Raw genomic sequence first — 11,178 nt, forward strand, 5'->3', positions numbered from 1 at the left:
CCCAGGGCATGCTGGCATCTCCGCAGGGCATCCAAGCACCTTCCAGGAGCACACAGTCTTCTCCTGGAGGCACAAAAGAACATTCCCAGAGCACCCAACCATCAATTTCGAGCAAGAAAGCACAACACGGGGGCACCCAATCATGTCTCTGGAGACCCTCCCTGGAGGAGACAAACTGCTTTCTGCAGTACTCGAGCACCTCCTGGGGCACCCAAGTATCTCCTAGGGGAATAGGAGCATCTTCCTAGAGAGCCCAAGGACATGCCCAGGGCACACAAGCACCTCCCTCCCCAGAGCACAGAAGCATAACCCTGCTGCATCCAAGGTTCTGCCCTGGTCACTCAGGCATCTCCCTGCAGGTCCTAAAGCATCTTGGCATAACACGCAAGCACCTCCCTGGGCACACCACCCATCTTGGTGGAACTGCCAAGCATCTCCCCAAGGAATCCAACACCTTCCTGAGGCACCCAACTGTCTCGCTCAGGGCAAGCAAGCACCTCCCTTCACACCAAGGCATATCCCTGCAGCACCCATGCCTCTTCCCGGAGCACCCGAGGATCTCCCCAACAAAGCCAGTCTGCTGAGCTCCAGCCCCTGCTCAGGCTGCAGCAGGACTCTGGCCCTGCTCAGCCTCGCACACCGCTTCAGCCCCTGCTCCATCATGCACTCACCTCCCTGTCCTGCCCTGCTCTGCCCTCTGCTGCCTGCTGCCAGAGGCTTCCATCCCGACTGGGGCCTGCCCGCATCCCTGGCCCTTTATCCCAGCTGGGCTGCCATGTCACGGCCCCACTGTGACACCTGGGTGACACAGCCACTGCTGCCTCCTGCCCACTGGGACACCTCGATCACACAGCCACCGCTGCCCTCCTGCTCACCAAGGTTTCTCCTTTCAATACCCAACCACCTCTGTGGGACACCAAAGAATCTACAGGGCTACTGCCTCATCCCCTGGGGACACCCAAAAACATCCTGGGAGCACCCAACTCTCTCCACAGCACACACTACCATACTCCCAGGGAAGCCAAGCGCCTCCAAGAATGCCCCACGACATCCAAGTACCATTCTGGAGAACCCAAGCAACTTCCTGGGGCACTCAGGCATCTCCCCAGAGAAAGCAAGCAGCTTTACGGAGCACACAGCACTTGCTGGAGCTCTCCAGTATCTGTCCAGGGCACCCCAGCACCTCCAGAGAAAAGAAGGCACCAACCGGGAGCACCCAAGCAGCTCCCTGCAGCACCTGACTGTCTCCCTGGACACACAAGGATCTCTCTGGAGCACGCAATCTTTAAGATCTTTCTGCATCTTAATGGTTCAAAAAGCACCTCTCTGAAGCATGCCAAGACCTCTCTGGAGTACCCTATCTTCTCCCTGGGGCACCACGTAGATCCTCAGGACACCCAAGCATCACCCTGTGTCACCCATCACATCCTTGGTACAAACAAGCACCTTCCTTGACACCAAAACATAGCCCTGGAGCACCCGCGCCTCATCGCGGAGCACCCAAGGATCTCCCCAAGACATCCAAGCATCTTCCCAGGACACCCAAAATCCTTCCTGTCACCGCTGGGGCTGAACGTCTGCAACACCGTTTGTGCAGCAGACACTTGGTTCCCGTTGTGCTGTGGGACTGCTCAAAGCCAGCCCCTGCTCGAGCAGCTGCTGAGCTCCAGCCCCTGCTCAGGCTGCAGCGGGACTCTGGCCCTGCTCAGCCTCGCACACCGCTTCAGCCCCTGCTCCATCGCGCACTCACCTCCCTGTCCTGCCCTGCTCTGCCCTCTGCTGCCTGCTGCCAGGGGCTTCCATCCCAACTGGGGCCTGCCTGCATCCCTGGCGCTTTATCCCAGCTGGGCTGCCGTGTCACGGCCCCACTGGGACACCTGGGTGACACAGCCACCGCTGCCCCCTGCCCACTGTGACACCTGGGTGACACAGCCACCGCTGCCCCCCTGCCCACTGGGACACCACTCAGCATTTATTTCTTTGGACTCACAGCTTTGTCAGTGACACAAAATGGGTCAGATTCACCTCCAAGAAAAATATTTCTGGCATCTTCCATAAACTTCAAACGTAATGAATACCAAATAATTCTTGAAGTTTTAATCAAAAGTATTGGTGTTCTTATTTCTTTCTTTGCTTCCTGTCCACGTTTAGCAAGTTTTCCTTTTTTGTTAAAGGTCCACACATACGCTTTTCTCCTTCTCTAGTTTGGAAAGTTCTCTTATAAAGAGATCTTCCATTTCCAGCTGCTTGCTCTACTCTTCTGTTAAGAGGAATCCTCCTGCTTTGTGTCTTGTCCTTGTGTCTGGGTTTGCTTGGCCAGCTTTGTGTCTCAGCACTTCTGCTGAGCATTCACAAGCTCCGTTGCCCTTCTTTTGCACAAGGCAAAGCAGAGGACTTGAGGTGAGCAGCCTTGGGCCTGCTGAGGGACCTGCTTGGAGGATTCCTTTGGGATATGGTCCCGTCCCTGCAGAGAGGAGGGGTGCAGGGAGATGGTTGATGTTTGAGCATCGACTGATAGAATGGACTGGCTTGGAAGGGACCTTCAAGGTCATCTAATTCCACCCCTCCTGCCACGGGCACGGACACCTTCCACCAGACCAGCTTCCTCAAAGCCCCATCCAACCTGCCCTTGAACACTTTCTGGGATGGGGCATCCACAGTTTCTCTGGGCAACCTGTTCCTAGGAGTCACCACCCAGATAAGAAAAGAATTTCTTCCTCATATCTAATCTAAATCTACCCTTCTTTGGAATTCAAACCATTGCTCCTCGTGCTGAAGGGATCCATATTCCACGTGTGTCTGTGTAGGTGTAGGTTTTCCCAGAAAATATCCTAGCATACAAAGAGCCCAACACACATTCCCTCTGGTCCTGGCTTTGCTTGCTTTGTAGTGTCATTGGGTGTTTCAGGGATGGTTCTCATGGTAATTCTTGCCTTGGTCAGAAATTCCACTAAACAAGTACCTCCCTTAGTGCCTGTAGAGTCCTGACACTCCTCACGCTGTTATCGTGTGAGAGTCACCACCATCAGGGTGAGCCATCGGCACCCAACCATGAACAGGAGACAAAAGGGAGCATCAGGGCAGGGGGACCTTGGGAATGTCCAGCCTTCAGCCAACAGAAACCCCCTGGAGGTGGCAAGGAGACGTGGCCAGTGCTGCACGTGGGGCAGAATACCTGCATCCATCAGGGCAGGGCTGGACGTGAGCAGCTGCGGGGGGACCCTGAGGAGAAGGTGTGGGTGCTACGAGGACACCATAGGAGCCAGTGGGACATGCTGAGAGGGAGCAAGGCCAGCTCCTTACGGGGCTGCACTAGCAGCAGTGGGGGCCACCCAGACCACTTGGGTTATTGTCCCCCTCGACTCAGTGCTGATGTGGCTACCTCTGGAGCAGGGTGGCCCAGGCTGAGGGACCTGGGCTTCTTTGGCCCTGTGTCTTGCAGGCTCTGGGCAGTAGAGAAGTAGGCTGAGACTGCTCGAGGGGTGCTTGCAGTGATGGTGGAGTTTTTCCTCTTTGTCCGAAAGAACATGGGAAAGAAAGGACATCACAAAATTCAGACTGGGTGTGGGTGGTGAGATGGGGGCTGAGGTGAAATGCTTCTTGAAGAGCAGAGCTATGGTGCAAGACGTCACGCAGAGGGTGTCAGGATTAGCCCCTGGCTTTGTGTTTCATGGATTACTGAGGGCAGATGGAGAGACATCAGTCAAGGCAGGGAGGTGCTCAGGTGAGAGCAAGGTGGGGAAGCAAGGTGGGTATCTAAGTCCTGCAGGGTAACAGGTGCAGACATGAGACAGCATAGGACGGCCTGTGATGGTTATTGTTAAGGATCCTTTGGAAGATGAAAGCCCCCGACAGAGCCAACAGCTTTGTCTGCTGGGCTCTGGCTCTTGTCAGTGAGGCCTATGAGGAGACACCTCATCCTTACAGCATTAGGGTCTCAATGCCTCCTCGTCCCCCTCCAGGAGCCTAGGAGATGTCCTCCTGTAGCCTTGTACTTGGCACTGCCCTTACCCACTGCGCACTGACCCAGAAAGAGCCCTAAACCCTGCTGGAGGGTCAGGATCTCCCTTCCCAGAGGCTGGGGTCAGGGCCCGACTGTTGGACTTCATGGGCACATCAAGGTTTCCTCAGCACCAGGGCCACCTTTCCTGGGCCTTGGTCTCCCCATCATTACTGCCTGCACTTTTCTGCTCTAACAAGTCCATGGGGAGGCTTTGTCAGTAATGTCCCTCAGTGGCACCGTTAACACTGGGAGAGGCTTTGGAGTTTGCATCAGACTTGGACTACTTGAGAAGCTGCTTCAGCCACCCACGAGCAGCTCCTGTGCCAGGCACAGCAGGGCTGGGGACACTGCATGCAGCTGGCATGGGGAGAGGAGAGGAGGGGGAGAGAGGTTCAGGGCAGCCTGGCATAGAAAGGCAGGGGAGAGCTGGCAGAGGGAGAAATACTCACAGCCACCTCCCCACGGTAAGTGTCTGGGTGCAGGGCAATGCCGTTGCGCACCCTGCCAGGCTCTCCTGGAGCTGGCACAGCCCTCAGGCGATGGCAGCTGTCAGGAGGACGCTCGGTGTTGGAGCTGAAGGACACAGGGCTTGTGTGCTGCAGGGTGAGCGTGCAGGGCCCGAGGGCTCTGTTCTCTTGGGGCCGGCTGCAGGCTGTGCAGCCGGGGGTGCAGGCAGGGGTGCCCAGGGCTGTGGTGCAGAGCAGGGTCCCTGCTGTGCCCCAGGGGCTGTGTGGCGGGGCAGGGCCTCTGCCGCCTGCCAGGCTCAGCACTCAGCCTGCCCGGGGAGCTGCCCAGGGGCTGCGGGGAGAAGCTGCGGCTGGAAGGAGCCCCCCCGGCAGGGCACGGCACGGCAGGGCAGGGTCCTGCTGCTGCCCAGAGCCTGCTGCCTGGGGCAGGCTGCTCACAGCCCCACACCTCCCCAGGGCACTGCACAGCAGAACTGCTCAGCAACAGGTACCTGAAGGCAGTGCACTTTTTAGAATCTGCTTCATTTTCCTGCCCATGTGCTGAGGCAGAAGGGTGGTAATGGAGTAGGAACATCTGTACTAGAGACTAAGGCTCCTTGAGCATTGCTGCTGCTCTGAGGCACCTCACACACCTCAGCATACAGACGGTACCGACATCACCTTTGTTGTTTCTTAGGGAAGTATTTGACCTTCTCCTCATGTCCTGCAGCAGGGACATGTCCCTGGCCTGTGGACTTCTCAGATCACTCCGGGTTCCCTTTTACCTGTTGCTGCAGACCAGGACTGGCTGCTGCACAGTGAGGCAGTGTTTTAGTTTGTGTGGTGTTTGTTGAGTCATTCAATGGATTGCAGTCAAAGAAGTCCTTAAATTTTGCACAGTCTTTGCTTCTTTTGGACAGGCTCCTTTGCTCCGAGGCAAGAAATGTGTAACAGCAGCTCCATCACCGAGTTCCTCCTGCTGGCATTCGTAGACACGCGGGAGCTGCAGCTCCTGCACTTCGCGCTCTTCCTGGGCATCTACCTGGCTGCCCTCCTGGGCAACGGGGTCATCATCATAGTCGTAGCCTGCGACCACCGTCTCCACACCCCCATGTACTTCTTTCTCCTCAACCTCGCCCTCCTTGACCTGGGCTCCATCTCCGCTTCTGTCCCCAAAGCCATGGCCAATTTCCTCTGGGACACCAGGGACATTTCCTACCCAGGATGTGCTGTACAGGTCTTTTTGCTAGTCTTTTTGATTTCAGCAGAATTATCTCTTCTCACCATCATGGCCTACGACCGCTACATCGCCATCTGCCAGCCCCTGCACTACGGGACCCTCCTGGGCACCAGAGCCTGTGCCACCATGGCAGCAGCTGCCTGGGGCAGTGGCTTTCTCCACGCTGTGCTGCACACTGCCAATACATTTTCACTGCCTCTCTGCTGTGGCAATTCCCTCAACCAGTTCTTCTGTGAAATCCACCAGATTCTCAAGCTCTCCTGCTCAGACTCCTACCTAAGGGAAGTTCAAGTTCTTGTGGTTAGTGCTTTTCTATTTGGGAGTTGTTTCGTTTTCATTGCTCTGTCCTATGTGCAGATCTTCAGGGCCGTGCTGAAGATCCCGTCCCAGCAGGGATGGCACAAAGCCTTTTCCACGTGCCTCCCTCACCTGGCTGTGGTCTCCCTCTTTATGAGCACCATCATGTTTGCCCAACTGAAGCCCCCCTCCATATCCTCCCCATCCCTGGACATGGTGCTGGCAGTCCTGTATGCAGTGGTGCCTCCAGCAGTGAACCCCCTCATCTACAGCATGAGGAACCAGGAGCTCAAGAATGCCATATGGACACTGATGACCAGGTGTTTTTCATAACCAAAAAACATTCTTGCCTCTCTTCTTCTGAGAACACCTGAAAACGTTACTCACGATAGGCCATGCCTGCCCTTTTTTCTGCTGTTGCTGGTACTTTCCACTAATATTCTGAGTAATTTTGTTCACTTAGAAATAATATTCTTCATTTTGGTTTTCCATTTAAACCAAATAAAGTAACATTTTTTTCTTATATCGTTCCTCCAGGGCCTTTACTGTAGCTGCACGGACAGTTCCTGTGTGCAGAGGTGGAGGGGAAAAGAGTCGTGGCCCAGCAGTCCAGCCCCGGAGCACCAGCGCTGGGTCCATGCAGAGCTGCTCTCCTGCCACTGCCACCCTCTCCTGCTGAGCCCTGCTGGCGGTGTAAGGCCTGGCTGCTCCTGCAGCTTGGTGCCAGTGCTGCTGTGTGGCCATGCTGGGACCGCAGGCAGGGACAGGCATTGGGCACTTGGGTGACACAGCTGGACTCCCCCAAGGGAGACATGGGAACAGAAACCCTTTGCTGCTGCTGCTACCTGCAGGCACATCGTACGCACATGGAGAGAGGAACAAGAGCGAGCACAAAGGCCATCAGCTATCCCTAGGGGTGTCATGAAGACCAGTGGGGCAGAGTGTCTTCAGGTCCCTTCATCCTGAGAGTAACAACCACGGGGCATCTGCCTGAATAGCACAGAACAGGCCCGGTGGAATGCACCTTCAGAGATCATCTAGTCCAAAGTGCAAGACCTGAACGCAGCTCTGAGATGTGCTTCCTTGCACCTCCGAGGTCCCTGTGCCCATTCCTCGTGCCTTGGGGCATCTCAGAGGAGGGCAGAGCAGGGCGATGCACCGCAGGGCTGAGGTGCCTTCCAGCCTCTGGCAGCGGCTGCAGGAGCCAGAGGGACCCTGCAAGTGTGCAGTGCACTGCCTGTGTGTGTGCAAGGCAGGGACCCGTGTCTCTGAAGAGCCCAGTGTGTATGAGCAGTACGTGAGGCCAGCTCAGATGTGGGCACCTCACAGAGCCCTGACATTTCTCTGTGCAGAACTCCAGTAATTACCCCCAGTGTTCCCATGAGATTTCTGTCACCCTCCTTGCACACGTTCATTGCAAATGCCTCTCTCTGACATATCACGCTACCCTGCCTTCTGGACTGGTGGCGACAGCAAACTGGTAGCTCTTGGTGACAGCCAACATGGCTTCACTAGATCGTGCCTGACAAATCTGGTAGCCTTCTACGATGGGCTTACAGCATTGGTGGAGAGGGGAAGAGCAACTCACGTCATGAACCTTGACTTGTGCAAATCATTTGACACTGTCCCACACCATATCCTTGTCTCTCAATTGGAGAGACATGCATGTGATGGATGGATCACCTGGTGGGTAAGGAAGTGGCTGGATGGTCACCCTCAAGGAGCTGGAGTCTACAGCTCAATGTCCAAGTGGAGGTCAGTAAAGAGTGGTGTTCCTCAGGGGCCAGTATTGGGACCAGCACTGTTTTAACACTTTGTCAGTGACACGGACAGTGTGATTGAGTGCAATCTCAGCGAGTATGCTGATGGCACCAAGCTGGGTGGTGCAGTCGATACACTGGAGGGAGGGGATGATATGCAGGTGGACCTGGACAGGCTTGAGAGATTTTCCTGTGAGAACCTCATGAGGTTCCCAAAGGCCAAGTGCAAGGTCCTGCAGCTGGATTGGGGCAATCGCAAGCACAACTACCGGCTGGCTGGAGAATGGCTAGAGAGCAGCTCTGAGGAGAAGGACCTGGGGTGTTGGTGGATGAGAAGCTCAACCTGTGCCGGCAATGTGAGTTTGCAGCCCAGAAAGCCAACTGTATTCTGGGCTGCATCAAAGAAGTTTGGCCCAAAGCTTGAGAGAGGTGATTCTGTCCTTCCACTCCGCTCTCGGGAGACCCCTCCTGGATTACTGCATTCAGCTCTGGGGCCCCGAACTCTAGAAGGACATGGAAGTATTCAAAGGAGTCTAGAAGAGGCCCAAAACATGACAGAGGGGCTGGGGCACCTTTTCAATGAAGACTGGCTGAGAAAGCTGGTTCTCTTCAGCCTGGAGAGACCCTATAGCAGCCTTCCAGTACCTAAAGGGGCCTTTAGGTAATGTTTTAAAACTAGAAGAGGGTACTTTAAAATTAGGTATAAGGATGACATTCTTTCCTTTGGGGGTGGTGGTCAACGGAACAGGTTGCCCAGAGAAGTTGTGGCTGACCCATCCATTGCCCCTTTGTGGCCAGAAGCCTCCCGTGCCAAACCAAGCTGGAGACCCCCCCTGCAAAGTTGCTGTTTAAGCTCATCTTTTCTGCATGGGGCATCCTCTGCACCACAGAGCCCAATCTCAGCTCCCACTTTGCCACAAGCGTTCTGCATGGGCGCTACAGGGCCTAACTCTCCCATGTCCTGCCCTGGCTCTGCCATCCTGCTGGGCAGGGGAGAGGGTGGTGAGAGCAAAAGGATGAATTTGGGTGTGGAAGGGGGGCCTGGCAGAGACAAGGAGTCGAGGGAGAGGACAGGGTAAGGAGGCAAAGGCAGCACGAGCGGTGGTGTTGGTGCGGGGCCACGTTTGTGCCAGGAGCATGAGTGGGCAGCAGCTGGCAGGAGGCGAGGGTGATACTGTAAAAGCCAGTCAAAGGAACTCTCTAAGACTCAATTTGGAGTTTTAGAAAGCAGGCGTTCTTTCATTGAGGTGCTGGACTTAGTGGGGATCACTCCACCTAGTGTGCTTACAGAACTGTTTGAGCTATAGGGGTTATATACAATCAAAACATACATGTTAATCAGATTTCCCCAAAACATATTCATACTATTTCCTGTAACTCATTAAAATCAGTAAATGTCTCTGACCCATGCACATTTGTTTCCACTGGTGGTCTTTCAGGGGTCTCTGGTGGTCATCGGTAATCTTCCTCACTATGTTCGTTAGTTGAATCCAGTTCTTCTCCATGCTCAAGCCATCTAAATCTTTCTTCTCTTCTTCTTTCATCTTAGGCATGCATACAAAGCTTAGTTGCTTACACATCCAAGGATATACGCAGAGCATGAGTTCCTCGCCTAATCTTCTGACACATCCTCTAGGCCTGGGTCGGCTTGCCCTCATTCTGAGATACAAGTCTGGAGGCTCTTATAGATAAAGCTGACTAATTAGTGAGTAAGCTAACATCAGGCATGAAAGTTTCTAAACTTCCTTCTATCTAACAAAACCTAGTAAAGGTTTCACCTACCTGCCAATGAAGCTTTTCAAATTTGATGCCATTGTTCTGTCAAGGAAGAGACCATTTTTCCTTTCAGCTCGCTATCGAGAGGAGGCCAGGAAGCGCCTCCCAAGGCCGCTCCTGCCAGCAGAGTCAAGGCCGTGGCCGAGGGGAGGGGAGGAGGCTGGAAGGGCGGTGGTGAGGTCCCTGCCGCTGTGCGGCCTGGTTGCCCCGCAGGAGATGTGCTGGCCGGCAGGCCTTGTGAGGTCACCCAGCGCGTCACAGAGCACCCCAAGGCAGCAGGGATGGCACTGGAGAGGCGGGTGGCAGAGCACAGCCAGGGGCTGGCTGTGGGTCCCCTCTGCTGCAGCCGCCTGACGGAGCGTGGCAGGAGGAGGGCAGGCAGGGCTCGTGGCAACCACGCTCACGGTTGCCTTGCCACAGGCTGCTGCAGAGCTCGGGCATGGCCACCACAGCCCCAGCCCCTTGCAAGGCACTGCAGCTGCTGGGACAAAGGCAGATCCTGATATAGAGCCAAAAGAAAAGGAGGTCATTGGTGAATAAGCTGAACAAGACTGGACCCAGTAATTACCCCTGGGGGACAGGACTTTCTGAAATCAAGGAACACCACATTCACTGCTTCCCCCTCATCTGCCCAGCTAGTCGACTCATCATAGAAGGCTATCAGGTTGGTTAAGCGTGATTTCTCCTTGGGGAATCCATGCTGACTACTCCTGATCAACATATCCTCTACATGCTTGAAGATGACTTCCATGACCAGGTTCCGTTGCGGTACATTTCAGAATGGGCAGTTTCTTGTGAAACTCTTGGATTTGGTGAATAAATCTCATTGCATTTTCCAAGGAGAAGAGAGCCTCTCTTTCCCACCTTGTGATGCTCTGCATCAGGGGCAGAACAGCTCCATACATGACAGCAGGCTTGGACCGGACTGCAGGAAGAGCAACCAGGAGGAAAAGAGCCTGGGCACAACCAGGGATGCCATATGAGCCGGCAGTGCTAAACACGGATATGGTCATGTCCACACTGGGCTGCACTAGGAGGATTGTGTCCACCCAGGCAAGGCACTTCTCATCTTCCATGACTCCACACTGGTGTGGCCCTAACTGGAAGAGTCTTTCCCAGTATGAGGCTCCTTTTCTGAAGGAATAGTGAGGAATGGAGAGGGTTCACAGGAGGTGTGCCAAGACAGGGCTAGGGGTCATGCGTGTGGAGGCTGAGAGCCCTGCGCTTCCTAGGCCTGGTGAAGCTCAGGCTCAGGGCACTCTTGTAGGAGCTCCTGAGAGCTGGAAATCTGCTTTCAGAGATGGTGGCCCATTTTGGGTAGGGAGAAAGAACGTGAGAAAGGAAAGCCACCACAATCTCCGTTTTGGAGGTCCAGCATGGTGATGAGCAGAAAGAAATGGCACTCCAAGGGCAGTGCTGTGGTGACTCAGAGGGAGTCTGGATCAGCCGATGGCTTTGCGTTTCAAGTCAAAGACAGTGAGCACAAGCAGTTCCTAGTATGGGTAGGGAGATGCTGCGGTGGGGAAGCAGGTTGGATGTCCCCAGGCTGCAGGGAAAATGGTTCAGGCATGGGGCAGGATAGGACAACCTGTGGGGAGACGTCCAAGGGCACTGACAGGGCTGGAAGGCCCTGACAGAGCAGAGGTCTTTGTCCCC

At 54.9% G+C, this 11,178-nt stretch overlaps 1 protein-coding gene across 1 annotated transcript; it reads left to right on the plus strand.

The window, feature by feature from the left end:
* Positions 1-5,275: 5,275 nt before the first annotated feature.
* LOC310890450 (olfactory receptor 14C36-like) lies at positions 5,276-6,518 on the plus strand. Its single transcript, XM_083852806.1, has one exon. The coding sequence runs from the start codon at positions 5,393-5,395 to the stop codon at positions 6,317-6,319; it is 927 nt and encodes a 308-aa protein (XP_083708932.1). The 5' UTR covers positions 5,276-5,392; the 3' UTR covers positions 6,320-6,518.
* The last annotated feature ends 4,660 nt before the right edge of the window (positions 6,519-11,178 follow it).

The sequence above is a fragment of the Anser anser genome (genome assembly GCF_964211835.1).
Source record: "Anser anser genome assembly, contig: HAP1_SCAFFOLD_51, whole genome shotgun sequence".
In the NCBI taxonomy this organism is placed as follows: Eukaryota; Metazoa; Chordata; class Aves; order Anseriformes; family Anatidae; genus Anser; species Anser anser.